Here is a 21003-nt window from a genome sequence, read left to right as displayed (position 1 = left end):
GAAAATTGCTAGTTCTGATCGAAACTGTTACATAAAGATTGAGTACAAAGAATATACACAACGTGTTTACTGAGAGACAAATGAGTACTTGCCCGAGCCGACCTGGACCTTCATAGGTGAGCTGGATATTGTAGTGATACCCTGGGCTTGTGCCACGGCCTTCCCGCCCTCGGTCAACGTCTTCGCTGAGCCAAACGAGACGGTCGCAGTAGCGCCGACAGGTAGCGTCACGTCCAAAGAAAGTGTGGCCCCATTCGTTTGGTATGAGACAGTGATATTGCCAAACGGAGTCAAAAGCCAACCGCTTGCCGAAGGGACTGTGGATGTGAAGACGGGGGCGATGCTGACGGTCTTGAACGCCGTGCTGGTGAGCTGAATACCCAGCACAGACTTGTAGAACCAATCTTCAAAGGTGCCGAGGAAGTACTGTAATAATATTCAGCTCAGCGACAGGAATGACCAAAATGAAAGCCACGAACATGATCATGCGAACGCGCTGTTACGGCCCAATGCTCCCACATAGTCGTTGCACCGTTTTGGATCCAGAAGCCCCAGCTCGGGAAAGTGGTTTGTTGCGCCAGAGCCAGAGCAACATCTGCATGACCATTGTTCGTCAACATGGGCAGGATATACTTCGTGCTGAGAGCGCCAGTATTGAGGTGGACTCCTCGCGAGTTGACATCGGCTGCAACACTATCCGCAACTGCTTGGGCATTACTGGGACTTGTTGTCAAGTTGAAGGCCAGGGCAAGGAGGTTATGAGATTGACGATAGCCGCTATCGCCAACGCCAGCGTAATGGCCATTTGCCCAGAAAGCGTTATTGAATGCAGTCTTAACTGCAGCAGCCTGCGAAGCAAACGTGGCAGCATCGGCGGTATTTCCTAGAGTTGTCGCAACTCCTGCCATGATATCGAACATATGATACCTGAACAAGACATCAGTAAATAAACGAGAATTCATGGCAAAATAATGCTTACAAGTATGCAGTCGCGGGAACCCTTGAGTCTTCTGGAGGATTTCCGCCCAATGGTGAAGTCTCTGGCGTGACCCAATCGCCCAAGCCAGTATTCGCAATGTTATTTGGCGAACGTCGTAGTTCAAAGTTCACGTAAGTCTTCATGGCCGCGTAATTGTCTGACAGAACCCGGGTGTCGCCGCGGTATGAGTATATCCACGCGGGTATGAGAATGAACGCGGCGCTAAGTAAAAGAGATTGGTCGAGGCTCATGCACTAAGCTAAGAACTTACTGCCATGGGTCAGCTTGATTATTTGCACCCCAACCACTATCCGGAGCAATAACCGCAGGTGGCCCATTACCATCGGCAGGAATGGAGTCGGACAGATCCTGTGCATACTTGGCCAATAAGTCTTGCGAGTCAAAATTCATCAAAAACATTTCCTGGAGCCCCTTAGCACCGTCTAGGTTCACAGTACAACTCAAACTCACAGTGGCAAGCTGGGCATCTCCAGACCAACCATTCTTCTCGTAAACGGGGGTGTCGGTGGGAATGGAATGCAGGTTGTTGAGCAGGGTATAAAGAGTCGCGACATGGAGCTTGTTGAGCAAGTCGACTGAACATTTGAAATCGCCGACTGTGCCAACATCGTCGTGAACAACTTGTGCAATGATGTCCGAAGGTTTAGGGGCAGTCGAGGAAGGCCATCCGATAATCTGAATGTATTGGTAGCCTGAAAAACCCGCTCAATATCGGAGGTAATAGTCCATCTTCCAGCAGCACATACCCTTGTACGAAAACTTGGGTTCAAAGACCTCCGGAGAGCCGGTCCCTGATAGCCAATAACGATCAGTCTGGAAGTTATTCGAGTAATAATGCTGGGTATCTGGCGACCTCGACATTAACGACTGAACGCAGGGAAAATCAGGCGAACCTTGATAGATAACCGTGCCATCTGTGTTGATTTTCTCTCCATAGTGTATCGTCACCAAGCTGCCTCTGGCACCAGTAACCGTCAGCTTAACCCATCCAGAAACCACGCGTTCGTAGGCCGCAACATATTGACTAATATCGACATCAGCTGAGTTTGCCATAGCCAGAGGATAAAACTGACCCAGGAACTGGTTGCGTGATGCTGATTGGGGTCAAACTCGATGTGACCCTTGTCGGCGGTTGTCTTGCATGGATAAGAGCGCCCTTGGGTGCGGGAGCCAACAGGGCGGTGTTCCAGGCACTGTCGTCGAATGACGCCAAGTTCCATCCGGCAACTTCATAACGTGCTAGCAACACTGATAAGCACAAGACCGATTCAGAGAAAGAAAGACCAACACACCATCATAGTTTTCCCCTCCGAAAATGTCATCAAGTCTGGTCGGTCCCTCAATATTCTTCCAGCTGCCGTCGCTCACAACACGTTCTCGTGACCCATCGGTATATACGACACTGAGCACGAGTCGCAACACGGGCTCCGCATGCCATGGCGCGCCAGCCCAGTTCCACACACTACCTTGAGTAACACCATAATGGGAACGACCGAGCTCGGCACCAAGGGCGTTTGCAGCTGGAATATTGCTTAAGCAGAATATCTCTCCCGAAACTGATTAGCCTACAACTGCCACCGTTGAGAAGATTTTTGACATCGACCGCCACATATTGCATTCGTTTGTCGTATTTGGTGAAGCCCGGAGTCATAACGCGGTCGGAGATTGGTTTGCCATTGAGCTGAATTGCAGCGTAACCACCTGCAGCATAGAAAATGCGAGCCTGGGAAACTTGTTTGCCTGACGGAAAATTCTAAGTCGGCAAATGGAATCATCGATGATGACAAACCAATGCTAGTGCCGCTGAGAACAAATCGTTTCCGCAATAGAGGTGCTGGATGTTCGCCCAACGGATCCGGTATGCTCACATCGCTGTTCCAAGGTCCAATACCATATTTGCCCAGAACATTTGCCGCCGCCCACGAAACATCATTGAATGTCGGAGTTTGCCAATTGGAAGGGAGGCTCCCTGCGGAAATGTTAATAGAAGTTGTTAGATGTCATGGCTGCTTACCTAGGGTTTTCCAGCTGCCATCGCTGACGATGCTATCGGTAGAGCCATCTGAATAGGCGATGGTTCCAGAGAACAGGAAGCCTGCTGGACTGGCGCCGCCAGAACTGGCGTCTGGTCGGTTTGTCACTTGAGCGGCAAATACAACTGCAAGACCACCATTGACGGTCACCGGAGCAGTGCTGGTACCTGCACCAAGAGGGATGGAGATGGTGGAAGCTACGCGCCAAACATCAGCATCATTCGATGCTGCTCCAACTTGGACACCATTGACCCAGAGGGTAAAGACATCGTCGCCTGTGATCACGACTTGGGCAGAAACAGCGACCTTGGTAGAGCTGGATGGAAGAGAGACTGTCCGACGGAACGCGACATCACCGGCGGGCGCATTTCCTGCCGCACCAGCGCTGTTCCATATCCAAGAAGCAACGGAGAGAGATGGAATGGGAACAGTTGGAAGAGCAATGCTTACGCCATTCGACCAAGGACCGACACCATAAGTACCGAGATTGAGGACAGTGCCCCATGATGCATCAGAAGTCGAAGGTAATTGGAAGTCAGCGGGGATTGAAGTGGTGGCCTTCCAGGCGCCGGTCGTTGTGGAAGTTGATGTCGAGGATGTCAGAATAGTGGAAGAACCGTCTGAGAAAGAGACGAGGGCCGCAAAAAGAACGCCTGCGGGACCAGCTCCACCAGAACTCACATCAGCTCTGTTGGTTGCTCGTAGAGCGAAAACGAGGGATGTCGAGGTACCAGTTAATGGCACGTTGCGAAAAATTTGGGCCTGCTTCCAAATATCGACCGCGTTGGGTGCACTCCCAACTAAAACGCCATTTGCATAAAGTGTGAAGAGGTCATCGGCTGTAGCGAGGATAGTGGCGCTGGTGGCCGTTTTGCCACTTGGAACGGAGTAGGTAAGACGAAGGGCGATATCTCCCGCCGGGGCATTGGGAGAAGTTTGGCTGGAAGAGGGGGTCCATATCCAGATGGCGCTGGTGAAAGCGTTTATAAGGGGTTGCGGGACGATGGTTGCGTTCTTTCCGATCCAAGCACTCGAGCCCCAATCATTTTGGGAAAGGAAACCGGTGGTGAATGTGGACTGAGCCGAGGCAGAGCCAGCAGAGGAGACAACAGCCACGGTCCAAAAGTATTGAGTGTCGGAAGAAAGAGAACGACCAGAATACGGGGCAAGATACGGGTTGGGAGAGTTGATAACGCCAGAATCCCAGACGTCAGAGCCACCTGCTGTTGAGGCAGAGACTGTGATACGATAGGAAGTTTGTGTGACGCTACGAGCAGTTGAGGCAATTGTCCACGAAAAACGAGGAGAAACATCAATGCCGAGTGGTGCTACTTGGTTCTCTACGAGGAGAGACCCAACCGATACTTGGACAACTTCAGTATAAGTTCAAGACAAAAAGGACAACGCACTTTGTCCATTGGCCGCTCCTACAAAAACGCCTACAATGGCGATGACGGCGAACAGCTGCATCGAAGGGCAGTCGCTGGGTGGCCTCCATAGCCACAGCCGTTAAAATACTGGCGGAGAAGTGTTGAGGGAAGTGTGCAGGGTGAATCATAGGACCCCGCATGTGATGACATGAAGGACTCCATATCTTCTCGCCGCGTTGCATGCTGTTGCATGACCTCTTCTGTGTGAGAGCACTGTGTAACCTTGCTGACTTGACGGCCGGAGACCTTGGTCAAAACGGCGTGGGCGCCGTCAGTGGCATGACCCAAGAAGTTCCAGGAAAAAATCGCTGATCCGATGGATCAAGCCGTGAGTTGTCTTTGCCTTTCCAAACTCAAGTCGAAATCTCATATATTTCTCTTCGAACGGTTCTCGGGAGCAAGTCGGTCCTCAATCCTTTACAAGAATCTGAATTACTCATAGCATATCCTTTTGCTCAGCCAAAATGCCCCATAGAAGACTCGCTCGGTGACTCTGCAGCAGGAAGTCTTCTCGAACGTTAACGGACTTGAAATGCGCCTCCCAGTCTGAGTACACTGCTCAATTGGCGAATCGACTCCTTCTAGCCAAACTTGTCACCGCAAGAAGCAAACTAAGTATCTGGCCCGCATTTGCGCCTCCCGAAGCCTTCGGGGCACGCAAACGGCGTTTATAAAGCAAGAACCGCATCCATCCAGCCACCGCATCGTTCATGGTCATCAAGCTCTACTTTGCGCCGGTGTTGGGTCCGATAGGCGGCGCTTGTGTCGCGGCGCTTGTCTTGAACGAGAAACAGGTCCCGTTTGAGGCGGTCCCCGTCAACTTGCACACTTACGAGCACAGGAGCCAGCCGCACCTGTCCAGGCAGCCGTTTGGCCAAGTCCCAGTCCTCGTGCGTGTTTTCTCTAATCTGCTTGTCAACTACAACGTTTCAAGGACGATAACGGGTTCATCCTCTACGAGACGCGCGCCATTTGTCGTTATGTGGCGGAGAAATACCCCGAGAGGGGACCACGGCTACTTCCTGGCCCAGACTTGCAGGAGCGCTCGTTGTTCGAGCAGGCGGCATCTGTAGAATTCGCCAACTTCTTCGCCGTTGTGAGCGCTATACGAATGGAAGTGACAATCAAACCGTGCGTGCTATCTTGTTTCAATGGCGCAAAAACTGACACCCAGTACTAGGCACATTGGCATGGAGGTAGACCAGGGCAGCGTCGCGCTTTTGCTCGGGCAGCTGGAGATGCTGTTGGACGTTTACGAGGGCATTCTTTCGAAGCGCGCATATCTCCTCGGTAACGTATGCTACTCCACCCACCGTTCTAGGACTTGAACTTAAGTAGCCTTGCTTAGGAGCTGACTCTCGTTGATCTCTTCCACCTCATCGCGATTTCGGCAATGAAACTCGGCGCGATTCGTGAACTGATGACCCCCGATAACCGACCGAATGTGGCGAGATGGTGGGCAGCACTCACATCCCGCCCTGCTTGGGTTCGCCTGCAGGAGGAAGGAATCAAGTCCAAGAGCAGTGTAACGCAACCTGAAATGCAATGATTTTTTCGTTCCTTAACAACAAATTATACCGACCATGACTCGCAGCACTACTTTACAAACAACATATTTATCGTGAGATCCATCGTACAATATACCGACATGACACACCCTGCTACCTCACCAAGTTGCTGGGCCGAATGTGCCTCCGTCTGGAACTGTGAGCAGCGGCAACCCATTCGCATCTGACGTCTTGAGCCACACGGTGTTGCCCCACCAACTCTGTATCGTGCTCGCTCCAATCGCCCCGTTCTTTGGGTATTGGAGACAGAAGAAGATCACCACTGCGGAGACGGCAACACCCGAGTCAAGTGCCGCAGAAAGGACGTCTATATCGGGTTAGGCATCACTGGAGTAGGAAGAAAAGTAAGCAAAAGACGCACAGTTGTACTTAGTCCACCACGAGAAGTGTCTGCGACGAATGACGTATTGGAAGATAAACCCGACAATCGCCCATGGAACGTAGTTGTTGCTGTTCGCCGGTGGGATAAGGCCTGTTCCGGAGAAGATGACTGGGAAGTTGACGTAGCGGATGGCGGAGTTGGGCCACTTGAGCGTCCAGAGCCAGGCGAGGACTGGGCAGATGAAACCAATGAGGAAGAAGAACGTCAAGGCGTAGTAGAGTTGGCCATGTGAGACTTGTTGGAAGGGTAAGCAAGCAGTGAGAGCGAGGTGGAAAAAGTGGCGGCATACACTGTCGTTGAGGTCCAATGACTCCCCAAATAATAGACGCCGTTCCAAAGACTGTCGTACTTGGGCAACGGAAGCCGTCGGGCTGGTGAGGGGCACACATATCTCGAATGTTGGTAAACATCCAGGCCTGCAGGATGACCATGAGACGAGTTGGTCAGTTAGGTATGTTTCATGCGAACCTGAACCCCAAGTTGCACCGTTCCAGCGATTATGGTTGCAATGACTTGAGACAAGAACATTTGACGCGGCGGGACTTTCATGTAGTGACCAAGCTTGAAGTCAGACGTGAACTGTAAGGCTTGGGCCATGGTGATCTATCGGTCATGAGTCAAAACAGGGAGCGAGGAGGGGTGGAAAATGATGCACATAACCAAAGGTCTTGAACATCATCATTGCGACTGGGTGTCCCGGGAGAGCGTAGCTGCCATTTCATGAGCCATGATCTTATTGACGGCCAGGACCCACCCAATGATCAACTCAGTAATGACGTTCAGACCGACTTGCTGATTGGTGATAGCTTGGATCATGCCAATGGGGATGACATAGACGAAAGAGATGACAAGCGCCAGAATCAGGTATTGCACAGGGAACTTGGTGTCCCAGACCTCGATGCCGACAACACCAAAGACAAACATGGTCAAGAAAATGATCGCATACCACCACTCAGGTACTTGAGGGTAGACAGCCATCAAACGCGCATGAATATCGGGCTGTTCGTGCATTGCACGACGAGCTTGAGTCCAAATCTACGGACCAGCGTGAGTGACTGACCATTCTGTTGAAGCAGAGATACCCACCTGTTTACGGAAGAACAGGAATGCGTGCATGATGGTGGCGGTAATGCTGGCGAAGCTCAAGCCATATGAGACTGCAAATGTTGTACTCAGGAACAACGGAGAGTATTTCTTATATCTGTGTTATGTCAGCGAAGGGCCTTGAGACTGGAGAAAATGAACATACTGAGCCTCGTCGAACACCTTGTCGGGCGTCAGGATACGTGACACATCGTAAGGTCCACCAGTGTTGTCAAACGAGCCAGTAGTCGAGATCGGCATGTACTTGCTAAACCACGTGTTCGAGAACTGCAACGTTTGGTGAGGTAGAATCCCAAGGAAGCAGAATCAGCGCATACGTAGATGGCGGGCGTGAGTATCCAGAAGAAGGCGACGAATCCAGCAGCAACATTGGCCTCAGCCCACCATGGGGTCGCGAGCGGGGAGCCGATGTATGCGATCTGAGCCCAATCAAACGTCACAAGACCCATGGCGAGTCCCGTGTTGACACCGAAAAGTTGATTGACGACGAGGTTGTCAGGCTAAGCGCTATTTTTAGCTATGCCACAGAGAGAGAATTTGACGCACCCGGATCCAACAGACCCACGAAAAGAACGAGAGGCCGGTGAATATGTAGCCAGGGAAGAAATACCACGAGAACGAGCACGCGAAAGCGATGTAGAAGAATCGTTCACGCGAGAAGCCTCCACGAGTTCCGATACCGGCATATTGCTGAGCATGAAGCGTATTGAAGAGAGCACATGTAACAAGATTGTATGGCCAAACTGGATCAACATTAGAGGGAAAAACGGCGCGGAAAATACCAAAAACATACTCATACTCGGCGGCGCGACCAAGAAGCGCTTCGCAATTCCACCGATGGAAAATCCAATGAGCTGTGTGCTCATCACGATCATCCACTGGTAGCCAAAGTTGAATGTCTGGTTGTAGAAAACTCGCTGGACAGCAATAATGTCGGTTGCGTAGGCAGAAGGGCCACCGACTCCCGCCATGATGGTGACCAGAACGTGTTCCTACGACAAAAAGGCGATCAAAGATATGAAACTCAAGACTTGAAGAAGAGACTAACTTTGATCGAGAATGGTCCTGGATTGAGTGCCAGTCCGAAAATAGAGACATTGGGAACCAATCGCGCCCATGCTCGTCCGAGGGGGAAGGTAAGCAATTGGGCAACAATCTAACCACAAATGAGGCTCCAGAAATACAAAAATGATATGAAGACGCACACTAGTAACTGTAACAGCCGGGTAACGGAAGAAAAAGAATTGGTTGAGGCCAGGAATAATTATAGCCCAGATAAGACCGAGGGTCCATGCGCGCACTGTTGCGACCGGGATGGTGGGGTCATCGGTGTTGGAGACAGCCGACCGAACTTCTGGGTAGGGCGAGTCGTCTTCGATGATTCCTGCAATGGCAGCATCTTTATCGAGGTTGGGGTCATCGAATTCGGGAAGTGCGGCAGCTTCGAGGGCCTCGATCTCATCGACTCTGAATCCATGGTTGCCGTCGAGCTTTTCTACATCCGTGCTGCTGGCTCGTTTTTCGTTCTCCTCGACGCTCGACCGGATGGGAGCATGCTCTTCGACTGCTGACATGGCGACGGCAGGAAGGAGAGTCTCTGGGTGTGGGAGTGAGAGCTGGAGCGGGGGCTGATTAGAGGATGCCTTTTTATATGGAAAGGAAGACTGACGAGTGCACCGCTTGTCAGTAATCTCTGGCCTTCGGCCGCCCCATGGAGGAATGGATTCTACGGCATAGTTTGCCGCTGCCGTGCTGGCCGTGTGTTAATAGTGCTCCACCCACGACCAAAAATAAAATCCTGAATGTATTTACGTACCACAAAGATCATCTCCCGCTCATAGCACATGCCTGAGAGTAGCCAAAAGGTTCCTATCGTGAGCATACTCGGTGGAGACAACGAGCACACGCGTCACAGGAACATAGCGAGTTGATACCATTGTCAGTGCCGGAGTGGGTGGCTCCGGTCCGAGGTGGGGCAGTCCTACTTCCAAACAGTCCCTATGCGGGGGGCGAGTAGCTCGCTCATGAGTTGATGCGTCGATAATAGACAACGCAACTCGGTTCTTGAATGCAGTCAATGGTTGAGAAAAGAAGGCCGAAAACTTGACACGTGACGGTGATCCGCGTCATCAAGGCCGCTTTGCCCTTGAATATAACTTAAACATGAGCAGGAGCAGGCTTTTCGATTCAAGGCCTGAAGACTTTCAAGTAATGGCCCGCTCTGCGATGTGGAAGCCCAATACTCAGCACACGGTGGAGTGGGAAATTGGACGACTTACTGGCGCTGGGAGTCCTTCTCAGTCCTTGTGGATAGAACTGCTTCTTGCTTCAACTTACAAATAACCCACCTCCACCACGCATGCAGAAGCCATCCCTTCTTTTCCTATGGACGAGGTCACGGAGCTGGTGTGTCTCTCTAGATCTTCACGTTGGAAAAGCGTAAATTGACCTCCGTCAGTGATGCCCTGTCGACTTTGAGTAGCGCTAACTGCCCCAGCAGCACTCGTGTGTCGTCGTCCTTCAGCGTGGACGACAGCCCGAAACCGATGGAATCGAACCTTCTTGATTACCTCACGCTTGCCTCGACCCAGCATACTACCGCTTGTCCCGCAAATTCAACCTACTAAGTATCATCCGCCCGCGCACTAGAACTCGGAGCCGTTAGAATGCCTTTAAAGGCAACTAAAGCGCTACAACAGGAGGCGTGTACTTCCGTTACACTGTCGAAGGCTGAAGGTGGTGTTTTACCTTTTCTATGCTGAAGCAGAACTTCAAGTAAGAAAAGAAGCAACAACCCTACTTTTGTTGGGACGGCTTTGAAGGCTGGAGGCAAGCTGGAGGTCGGGATCTCTCGACATCGACGGAGGCGCATCACGATGGGCGAGCTAGTTCGTTTTCACACCCTCCAATTGCTCGTTGACCATTATATTCATGATGAGATACGACCGCACCCGCCTCCGCTAAGCCATTTGAATGGCTGCGATAACAATTTAAGTCGCTGTCTCATTCCAAGGCGAATCCTGAACAAGCAAACAATTTCTCAGGATGGGGTCGGAGGACGGCACTAGCGTGGGAGCGCAACTACATTCCAAGAATAACTCAAATAGCCCCCAGACCGGTAAGCTAAACAACCGAGGCTTCACGAGGGACCCGATGGCTAAAAGAGTTCACTTCCGACTCGTTGGCATCCCGAACGTTGCCCTTGGCTTCACAAGCTATCTAGACGCCGAGGGAAAACGAAAGACCCATTCAATTTCTCCGATCTCCGACCCAAATCGCAGTATTCAATGATAAACGAACTCACTCGAGGCCCACCGTTAAGTATACCTGCCAGCACACATCCCCGACATCAGCCTTCAATGACTTGACTTGTTGTGGCGGCGATTAACAACGCACGCGCTTCCTGACAGCCGTGTGCAAGTAGTCCTGGACTCGTTCCCATCCCGCATCTTACAGCTGGACCGGACTGCATCGCCAGGGACCTGATTACTTCTCTCCGAAGCACACTTGACCCAATGCCAGCAATGATGCCCGGAATCCTCTCTCGCTCTAAATCTCCTCCTTGAACCTGTCAAAATACGCTCATGACAAGACATCTATCGTTCGTGCCTATCCTCTTGATGACTGTAACCGGCGTTCTCCTACTGGCCAGCTCGAGCGCCGAAGCACTAAAACGTCTGCCAAATGCAATTCTCAGAAGGCCCTCAATTTCCGCCCGAACAGCAACATTCATCTTGGTTCCTCGAGCTCTCATCGACACCTGTTATTCGACCCTGATCCTGGTTCTTCGGTGGTGGGGAGGCTATTTTGTTTTCGTCAGTGGCTTGCCAACGAGTCGCAACTATGGTGCGAGCAGCAGGCTGCCAGTGAGCCAAGTTATTTATACGATACTTCCGACAAACCGCCGCCTCCAACGCGCGACTGGATCATTTCAAAGGTCCGGACCCGACGTCGGCTCTGACCGACACCGACATCGGCCGACGCCCAACATCCGACACACACAAAGGTGTTACCAGCTTCAGTTCACTCGCATGGTCCATTTTGTTTCGTCAGATACAACTCATTTTCAAGAGCAGCTTCAATGAATCCGTCTAGACGTCTCCAGCTACTCGGCGCCAGCAGCCGGTCTGCGTGGCAACCCATCACCACGATACCCGAGGTTGAATTCATCTCTTGGCCAGGTCGTTGAATTGAGAGAGCGATGTGTATTGGGAATCCGGTCTTGGCAGCAACCCGTTCGTCGACCACCCGAAACCCAAAGGATAGGCTCACCGGAAGCTACAGCACAAGCGACGAAACACCTCTGAACGTCAGACTGGTCGGCCAATTGCTCGCTGGCGACTGCGGGCTGCGGTTCAACTGCGGTTCAAACAGTTTCTGTTATCCGATAAGTCAACTCGCATCAAGTACGATCCTTTTCAATATTGGTCGTGTGCTCCCTCGTGGAAGGGCAATCGTAGATGAAACACATGGAGTGCGGAGCGATAGACATGTGCCACCCACATCGCAAAGCGAGGTCTTTCTGTCTAGCCAGCCATTCTGGAGGCTGGACTCCTTATCAGTGGAGTACCCAATCGAGCTTGGAACGCACTTCATCGGGAGCTTTACCCTCGTCTTAGAGCTGAAACAATTTCTTTTAAAGAAGGCGAGTCGGTGGTGGGAGGGATGTTATTCGTGGTCTTTGTGTGCGTCCCAAGAGCTCTTTATGATGCTTCTTGACCAGGTGAGCACGGTCTTTTGCAACTTCTGATCCCCAACACAAATGAATGACAAGTGCGCGAATCCCCAGAAGCTGTGGCCCATTCGTGCCTGTCCCTGGATAGGAAGCACAAGTTTGAGATTCGTTTTTCAGATTTGCCAGATATTGGCCAGATGGGTTTTCGCAACCAAAGAACACTACATACTTATCATTGATTGGGGTGAGTCTCCACTCGTCGTCCATCTGAAAGTCACGATATATTGCGCCTGAATGACTGTTGCCCTACCATCCTAGACTTAGCCGAGACATACGGTTGTGATCGTTTTTGAATCATAAGTATCCAGGGAGAGAAAGGGCGAGAAGAGTGGTTCCCGTCAAAACGGTGTTCATCAATATGTTGGGCCTGTCAAGCGGCGTATATCGACTGAAGATCGTTACTTGCGATCACTCATCGGCGAGTGGGTGGTAGGCCTTGGCATAAGAAGGCTAGCTCTCCGCTGGCTATTGTTGGAACTGTCCTTGTCTATGCCGCTGGACGTCGCCAGCAAGGCACGCACGAGCAATAGTAGTATTGGTATATGTACCAGATTGACATTCTCCAGTCACCGGCAGACTTCAGAATTGCAATTGACATTCGAACAACTGAGCATTTTGTCATTTGTGTCGGAACCAGTAGTTTCAGTGAGTCTTGCTGGAGCTTGGTGGGGTAAGAAACAACCAGAGAGCCTCTATTGGCTCCACCCGATGAAGTTGCGTCGCTATGTATGAGCTCAGTCAGAGCCACCGTACCCTTCGTGTGCGATTGCCTTGGCGTTGGGTGTGGAGAGAGATTTGCCATTCCGGGCTTCGGGGTTTGATGGCGATTTGGTTTCGTTATCGCTGATCCGTCGCTCTTTCATTGTGACCGCAGGTGCAGTGACTTTGCTCTTTACTCTTTCTCGAACACATCGGTCAACATCAACTATGAGCTCTGGTCGTTGAGGAGGTATAACGGACACAGAAAAAGCAGCGATTGTTCGTGACGGTGAGAGGTGGCGTGCCTGGACAGCTGGTGGTGCTTCTGGCCTTGCCGTTCCAATGGGGATAGGTGGGCTTATCCATCAGAAGTAGCATATGGGCGCATGCGAGCGATTCGCGACCCCCCAATTCGTACAAGAAGGCAAATGAGATCAATTAGCCCCCAACAGCGTTTCCTTCTCTCCATCCGCTGATTCCTGCTTGTTCACCATGTCCGCTCTTGCAGACGACAAGCACGCTTCCTCCGAGAGCATCAAGGATGTCGATGCTGAAAAGCAACACATCACTGCCGCTGAGGCAGAGGCTCTCGAGGCTGCCGCCCTTCCCGAGTTTGACGACCCCAACCTCGACAAAGATGCCGCCATCGCTGGTATTTTAGAGGACGACTCCCCATATCCCGAGGTCCGATCTGCCGTCGCCAACACCGATGACCCAACTATCCCCGTCGCTACCCTCCGTGCTTGGGTTCTCGGTCTCATTTGGGCCATCATCATCCCTGGCCTCAACCAGTTCTTCTTCTTCCGTTATCCTGCGGTCACTGTTACAAGCGTGCGTCGTCAAAAAAAAAATGGCTTCGTCGCTGAACCCTCGCTTTAGATCGTCGCCCAGCTGCTCACCTTCCCTCTCGGTCGTGCATGGGCTCGTGTGCTGCCTAACATCTCGATCTTCGGTGTTCAACTCAACCCTGGTCCATTCACCATCAAGGTGCGTCACCAACATTTTTTTTTGTTCGTTCTACATCTCACTGTTCCTTACAGGAGCACGTTATAATCACTATCATGGCTGGTGTCGGCGCTGGTTCCGCCTACGCTACCGATATTGTCGCCGTCCAGAGGGTTTACTACGACCAAACCTTCAACTTTGGCTACCAATGGATGATCGTCATGTCCACGCAGCTAATTGGTTTCTCTATCGGTGGTATTGCGCGTCGTTTCCTCGTCCAGCCCCCGTCGATGAGTATGTTGTTCTGCTGTCTTCACCAGGCATTTGCTCATCTGTGCACCAGTCTGGCCCTACAATTTGGTCACCTGCGCACTTTTCAACACCCTCCACTCCCAGCAGTACGCTGGTGTGGGTTCTCGTGGTGGTTACTCGCGTGAGAAGTTCTTCTACATCGCATTCGCTTGCGCCGCCGTCTGGTACATCCTCCCTGGCTATCTTTTCACCGCCCTCTCCTACTTCTCGTGGGTCTGCTGGATTGTTCCCGACAACATCGTCGTCAACCAGCTGTTCGGTGTCAACTACGGCCTTGCCATGGGCCTCATCACCTTCGACTGGGCCCAAATCGCGTACATCGGCTCGCCACTCGCCACTCCCTGGTGGGCCGAGGCCAACATTGCTGCTGGCTTCGTGTTCTTTTTCTGGATCCTCACCCCTGCCCTCTACGTGAGTTTGTTTTCCCCATATGGTTTCTTGCTGCGGAGAGTTGGTTCCATTGATGCTGATGCGTTTCCGCTCTTCAGTTCAGCAACACCTGGTACGCCAAATATATGCCCATCTCCACTGGAGGCTCCTTCGACAACACCGGCCACTCGTACAATGTCTCCCGCATTCTCACTGCCGACAAGGTCTTCGACGAGGAGAAGTATGTCTAAATTTGTTCTTTCTATTCTCAGAATAGACGCTTACGTCTTCCCGCTGTTCAGATACAAGGCTTACTCACCCATCTTCCTGTCGACTACTTTCGCCATTTCCTACGGCTTGTCATTCGCCTCGATTACCGCCACAATCACCCATGCGTTCCTCTTCTTCCGCAAGCAGATTTGGACGCAAGCTCGTCGTGCGATGCACGAGCAACCCGATATCCATGCGCGTTTGATGGCCGTCTATCCTCAGGTCCCCGAGTGGTGGTACGCCATCATCTTCTTGACCATGTTCGTCTTCGGTGTTGTCGCCATTGAGGTGTGGGATACCAAGTTCCCAGTCCAATACTTCATCCTCGCCCTCGTCATCGCCTTCGTTTATGTCATCCCCATCGGCATGATTCAGGCTATCACCAATCAACAGGTTGGGCTTAATGTCATCACTGAGCTGATCATTGGGTGAGTTTGCTCTCCAGACGGACGACGTTGTTCTAACCCATCGATAGCTATGCCCTCCCTGGTCGTCCCGTCGCGATGATGATGTTCAAGACTTGGGGTTATATTACCATGGCGCAGGCACTGACTTTCACCTCGGACTTCAAACTTGGCCACTACATGAAGATTCCTCCCCGCCAGATGTTCTTGTCGCAAGTCATCGCCACCGTCGTGGCTGGTACCGTCCAGCTCGGTGTCCAAGCTTGGATGTTCACCAACATCGAGGGCATGTGCGACCGTAGTCAGAAAGACGGCTTCTGGTGCCCCTCGACTGGTGTGTTCGGTACCGCATCTATCATCTGGGGTGTCATTGGCCCTGCTCGTCAATGTCTGTTTCTATCTCTTGCCCTAAGCACTTCATACTGATTTAATGTGCAGTCTCGCACGGCCAAATCTACTACGCCCTGACCTTCTTCTTCCTCATTGGCTTCCTGTGCCCCCTCATTGCCTGGATCTGCACACTCAAGTGGCCCAACTCATGGCTCCGCTACCTCAACTTCCCCGTCATCTTCTCGGGTACCGGCCTCATTCCCCCGGCCAACTCGAACAACTACGTGCCATGGGCCATCGTCGGATTCGTCTTCCAATATGTCATCCGTCGTCGCCACTTTGCGTGGTGGACAAAGTACAACTGTAAGCTGGCTTTTTTATTCCATTGACCTGCTGCTAATCACCCCGGTAGACGTCTTGTCCGCTGCGCTCGACGCTGGTCTCGCTGTCTCAGCCGTGCTCATCTTCTTCATCCTCCAATACCCGAAGAATGGCACGATCGGCGAGAACACCATTCAAACTTGGTGGGGCAATGTGGTGTGGCAGAACACTGCCGATGGCGCCAAGACGCCGATGCTCAAACTCGCCAAGGGCGAGACATTTGGCCCGACCTCATGGTGAGCGCGAGATGTATTTGGTGGTGGTGTACTTGGGATATAGGGGTTGATATTACTGTAATGTCTATAAAATATGATCGCTTTTCTTGCTCTGTCTAATCGTGGGAAGTTGCCGATTCCATCTGGTCCGACCACGTCGGCGTCAGTTTCGCGTGACCCTACCTCACTCGTGCTAGTCTAGTGAACACTCCACTATCATTTGAGTGTGCAGCATGCGGTACCATGTCCGGCTAAGATGGAGTTCCGATTCAAAAGTGGGGTACACGTTATTTTCCCCGATGCTGGGAGTCGGTCGTTCATGCGCTGCGTGGCTTGGCGGCTTCGCGAAGCAGAAGACTGTCTACAGTATTTCCAGGTCCAGGTCGGATTCTGTCAAGAGGTCTGGCAGCAAAAATGAAAGGCGGGCCGCGGGCAAGGATGGTTTGTTGAGCGTAGGGTATACGACATCGAAGCCTTTTTAGGGAACAGTGCCACGGATTCCATCTCTCCGTAAGCCAATCCACGCTGGCCGTGTCGTCAATGATTCCCACCATCGCGCCACATTCGGTCGAGCAGGGTTGGACATGATGTCCAGGCCTGAAGTGTCGATGATAATGGGCATTGTGTTGAGGTGGAAGAGGTCGACGAGCGAGAGCTCCTTAACATGCGATCAACCATAGCCACAGGATTGAGACGATAACCCACGTTGCCTGCGATGTAAGCTTGTCTCGACAGAATCCGCTCATACACGTCCAACTTGGCGCCGAGTTGCGCCAACAGCGGCGAAAGCGCAATGGGGTCGATAGGGAGTCCGCGTAGTCTACGGAGAGGCTTTCAGCTTGCTGTCCTAGCCACAACAAAAAGAGTTCGCACGCTTTCCCCACTGTTTCTCCAGCAAGCCGCACGACGAAGATGTGGAAGTCTGCAAACTCGACAGATGCAGCCTGCTCAAACAGCGCCCTTTCCCGGATGGTCGGTCCTGGAAGCAAATTGGGCCCGTGTTCTGGGTATTTCTCTGCTAGATAACGGCAGATTGCGCGTGATTCGTAAAGGACGAAACCGTCGTCGTCCTAAAGTTACTTTGTATGCAGTAAAGAAAGACCAAAGGAGCACACTCACGATGACGGGGACCTGCCCGAATGGCTGTCTTGCAAGGTGCTCGGGGCTCTTTTGCCCTTGCCGGCTGAGATCGACATGGATGTGTTGGAAGGGGATGCGCTTTTCTGCAAGAACCAGCGCAACAAGGCCGGTCCCTCCACTAACACGACCAGAGGAGAAGAACTTCAGAACCATGGCGGTTTCACTGTCTTCGGTGTCGCTTGGGAAGGGAGATGGAGGTCAGTGACAGGCCGTCAAGCCGTGACCGACGCGTATCCAAAGCCCCAGCAGACTGCGGTCGTTGGGTCCACTCTGGAGCGACCATCTGGCTATGAGTTCTGGGCCCTGCATCCTAGGCGATGTGCGTTGCAAGAAGGGAAGACGGAGAGTCACGTGGTCGCGGATCAACGCGCACAGCATTACGCGATCTTCCTTTGGCTTCGACATGCTTTGAGGAATGTCGAACGCGTTTTCTGGTTACACGTACCAGCCTCTGAACGCAACAGAAAACGAGGCACGTCTCGCCTTTTGCATCCCCTTATCGATGGCCAATTCTATCCATTGTAGGGTTTCGAGCAATATGAACTACAGAACGGCGATGAGTTGTCAAATCTCTATGAAGCGGACGGGATCCACGATGGCCTGGTTTGCCCCACGGAGGAAGAGCGTTTAACGCTGCGGAGAGTTGCTGACAAGATTCCTTGGAGCGCGTATCGTGTGTGTTGCTCTATCTGCCACGCTAGCGCACTGATTTTGTATAGAAATAGCGATTGTTGAGCTTGCAGAGCGTTTTTCGGTAAGCAAACCTCGCTAATAAGCCGTTTCTTGGGCTCATATCCATTAGTTTTATGGGGCCGGTGTTGTCTTCGTACGTCTTTCGCCATCTTTTGGCATATCAGCTTAATTGACCAGCCAACCAGACCAACTTCGTCCAGTATCCACTCCCACCAGGCTCCTCCACTGGCGCTGGAATGCGAAACGGGCAATCAGGTGCACTGGGCCAAGGTTTGTAGACCATCCTGTCATGGCACAACAGGTTTTTTGACCATTACCCAGGTCAACGATTCGCGGCAGGCGTTGCGACTATGTACCAATTTTGGTATGTCACTCTCATTCCATGCATATAGGCTGGCTTAAAGGTCAAAAGGTGCTACCTAACGCCTTTCATAGGCGCGTATATTGCTGACGTCCATTTGGGACGCTTTGCCACTGTTTGCATTGCTGTTGGGATTGCATTCGTTGGGCATGTGATCTTGGTCATTGCTGCACTACCTGGGGTCATTGGAAAGACCGAAACATCGCTATTCTACTTCTCGATGGCACTTGCAATCATGGGGCTGGGTGAGGATCTATCTGTCTCCCTCGGCTTGTTCAATATGTTCATGAATCCAGGAACGGGACTATTCAAAGCAAATATCTCACCACTGGTCGCTGAGCAGTATAAACGGACGAAGCTTTTTGTGGTCGTCACAGATAGAGGGGAGAAAGTTCTTGTCGACCCAGCATTGACAGTCTCGCGTATTTATTTGGTAAAAGCCTATTCACGTTTTCAACATTACTGACCATCTGACAGTATTTCTATCTAATGATTAACCTCGGTGCACTCGTTGGACAGATTGGAATGACCTACTCCGAAAAGGTGCGAAGCCTGGTTCACACTATGGGCAATACTCCCATTTTAACTCCATCCGCAGTATGTTGGCTTTTGGCTGGCCTTCACGCTCCCGACCATCGTCTTCCTCATCTGCCCTGTCATCCTCTACGCAGGCCGCAACCGCTATTCGCGTACTCACCGCCCAACATCTTCTGTCTTGCTCACGTTTATTCGTTTAATGCGTTTCGCATGGAGAAACTCTTCATTTCGACACGAGGAGTTCTGGGAATCCGCGAAACCCAGTCGTTTGCCCCCACAGAGTAGGCCGCATTGGATGTCTTTCGACGACGATTGGGTGGAGGAAGTCCGCCGAGGAGTCAGTGCTTGCAAAGTATTTCTGTGGTTTCCAGTCTATTGTATCCATTCCGCTTCTTTCTCCTCGAAAGATAGTGATGAGCTCCCCTCTAGGGCTTACTATGAGCCAAATGAACAGCAACCTCACGTCACAAGCTGCGACGATGCAGACCAATGGTCTCCCAAATGATGTTCTTTCGAATATCGATCCGCTGGCCTTACTCATTTTCATTCCATTATCTGACCATTTTGTGCGTGCAGTCCCATCGCGATGACAACTTCTGACTCGCGAACCAGTTCTTTCCTGGGCTTCTTCGACGAGGTATTAGATTTACGCCTCTGAAACGTATAATATCAGGTTTCTTGATTGGTATGGCTCTCTTTGCCTATAAACTTAGGTTTAATCCAATGCTTGCCAGCTGCTGCTGCGATGGTGTGGGCTGCGGTCCTGCAGTCCAATATCTATAACGCATGTCCTGCTGACCATGACTTGGCTCGACCCTAATCGCCTTAACTAGACCAATCCTTGTGGTTCATATGCTGCAACTTGCACGGACTCTGCCGGTCGCCCGCTGGTATCACCTATCAGTGTGTGGGTCCAGTCTCCAGCGTGAGTGGGGGCTTCGAACTGGTCAACAATGAATGTAACTTGATCTAGATATACCCTCATCGCCTTCTCCGAAATTCTCGCCTCCGTCACAGGCATCGAGTACGCGTACACCAAAGCTCCAGAAAATATGCGGTCGCTCGTTATGTCGCTGTTCATGGGCACGTCCGCCGTCAGCGCGCTACTCGGAGGGGCATTCTTAGGTGCCGCTACGTTCGTATGTTGGATGGCTGGTGGGACTGATGGACTACAGGCCTTGCTGCAGATCCGTTTTTGGTCTGGAACTATACTGTCATGGCGTTCCTTGCTGGCGCCGGAGGAATTTCTCTGTGGTGGTGGGTCAGTGTTCGTGGACTTGACAGAGAAGATGTGAGCGACGAGGGACGGATGAAGGATGTGGATACCGAGTCATAGTGTTACTTGGTCTGTAGCTCGGCGTATGAGTAAAAAGAGCGCTCTGCCTGATAGGCGGTGGCCGTGCCAGAGTAACAACAACGAAACAAACAAGTGCTGGGCGATTATGAGCGCCGCGATGGTTGCTGGGCGGCGAGTCAGTTGACAGATGTTGTGAAGAGCAGGGAGCAAAACGTAGCCCTGACGAGAATCGAACTCGTATCCCCATCCAATACTCTGAAACAAGTGTTCGATGGTGTCGTGCCGTTAGACCACAGGACTCGAGCAAGAAGGCGACGGGTTGTCCGTACTACGAACTGCTTGCACTCATTATAATGAGACAGTGAGCGTGCAGAGACCACGATATTAGGGGGATAAAAAGTGGCTTAATCTCGTTGTAGGCCGAGTGCAGGCAGATTCAAGTTCAATGTAAACCTTGAAGGATGACAGACCAAACTGACGCGCTCACGTGACCGACCACCGACCCAATCATGTCAAATATAAGAAAGTCAACCACCACTCTGAAAATGATAAAATGGAGCGTGCTCATTTGCTGGAGGAGATCGTTGAATGATCGTATATTTAGTGTTCAAGTTTCAAGTCGAAAAAACTGAGCTGCTTGGCACTGGCAGAGGGTGTCCATATCGTTGCGGATCCAGCATGCAGCAGAAGTATGCATTTAAACATACTCTCATATGAATACAAACAGAAATAAAGTTGTAGCTTTGGTCGAGACGACAGGCCGTAGACCAAGGCAGAAGTCATGCGAGGTCACATGGC

At 51.6% G+C, this 21003-nt stretch overlaps 6 protein-coding genes across 6 annotated transcripts; 3 read left to right on the top strand and 3 right to left on the bottom strand.

The window, feature by feature from the left end:
* Nucleotides 1-66: 66 nt before the first annotated feature.
* On the bottom strand, nt 67-4503 carry MIND_01258300 (uncharacterized protein; the record flags this gene model as incomplete). Its single annotated transcript, XM_037369067.1, has 13 exons — nt 67-426; nt 480-927; nt 980-1201; nt 1251-1402; nt 1451-1692; nt 1747-1845; nt 1894-2024; nt 2074-2239; nt 2293-2520; nt 2570-2740; nt 2790-2969; nt 3015-4397; nt 4443-4503. 13 exons carry the CDS (start codon nt 4501-4503, stop codon nt 67-69), a joined length of 3843 nt encoding a protein of 1280 aa, XP_037214273.1.
* A 670-nt stretch (nt 4504-5173) lies between these two features.
* MIND_01258200 (uncharacterized protein) lies at nt 5174-6012 on the top strand (the record flags this gene model as incomplete). The annotated part of the gene is made up of 4 exons (XM_037369066.1): nt 5174-5353; nt 5398-5594; nt 5644-5758; nt 5812-6012. 4 exons carry the CDS (start codon nt 5174-5176, stop codon nt 6010-6012), a joined length of 693 nt encoding a protein of 230 aa, XP_037214272.1.
* A 117-nt stretch (nt 6013-6129) lies between these two features.
* On the bottom strand, nt 6130-9091 carry MIND_01258100 (OPT oligopeptide transporter; the record flags this gene model as incomplete). The annotated part of the gene is made up of 13 exons (XM_037369065.1): nt 6130-6338; nt 6393-6647; nt 6703-6829; nt 6882-7016; nt 7069-7123; nt 7168-7448; nt 7500-7614; nt 7663-7784; nt 7835-8017; nt 8064-8260; nt 8311-8509; nt 8566-8673; nt 8723-9091. 13 exons carry the CDS (start codon nt 9089-9091, stop codon nt 6130-6132), a joined length of 2355 nt encoding a protein of 784 aa, XP_037214271.1.
* Nucleotides 9092-13443: 4352 nt separating this feature from the next.
* Nucleotides 13444-16202, top strand: MIND_01258000 (OPT oligopeptide transporter; the record flags this gene model as incomplete). Its single annotated transcript, XM_037369064.1, has 9 exons — nt 13444-13782; nt 13831-13938; nt 13992-14190; nt 14240-14619; nt 14697-14818; nt 14880-15275; nt 15323-15639; nt 15690-15944; nt 15994-16202. 9 exons carry the CDS (start codon nt 13444-13446, stop codon nt 16200-16202), a joined length of 2325 nt encoding a protein of 774 aa, XP_037214270.1.
* Nucleotides 16203-16655: 453 nt separating this feature from the next.
* Nucleotides 16656-17470, bottom strand: MIND_01257900 (Glutathione S-transferase; the record flags this gene model as incomplete). The annotated part of the gene is made up of 4 exons (XM_037369063.1): nt 16656-16835; nt 16883-16997; nt 17051-17247; nt 17297-17470. The coding sequence occupies 4 exons, from the start codon at nt 17468-17470 to the stop codon at nt 16656-16658; spliced, it is 666 nt and encodes a 221-aa protein (XP_037214269.1).
* A 262-nt stretch (nt 17471-17732) lies between these two features.
* MIND_01257800 (putative peptide transporter ptr2) lies at nt 17733-20244 on the top strand (the record flags this gene model as incomplete). The annotated part of the gene is made up of 15 exons (XM_037369062.1): nt 17733-17838; nt 17898-17990; nt 18037-18071; nt 18120-18143; nt 18196-18280; nt 18332-18374; nt 18423-18804; nt 18849-18914; nt 18970-19285; nt 19338-19474; nt 19521-19593; nt 19643-19696; nt 19742-19833; nt 19882-20047; nt 20084-20244. 15 exons carry the CDS (start codon nt 17733-17735, stop codon nt 20242-20244), a joined length of 1833 nt encoding a protein of 610 aa, XP_037214268.1.
* Nucleotides 20245-21003: the final 759 nt, after the last annotated feature.

This window comes from Mycena indigotica (genome assembly GCF_014461135.1).
Source record: "Mycena indigotica strain 171206Taipei chromosome Unknown Mind.scaff0013, whole genome shotgun sequence".
Lineage (NCBI taxonomy): Eukaryota > Fungi > Basidiomycota > Agaricomycetes > Agaricales > Mycenaceae > Mycena > Mycena indigotica.
The sequence above is the reverse complement of the archived record's forward strand: the minus strand, read 5'-3'. Positions and strand labels throughout refer to the sequence as shown.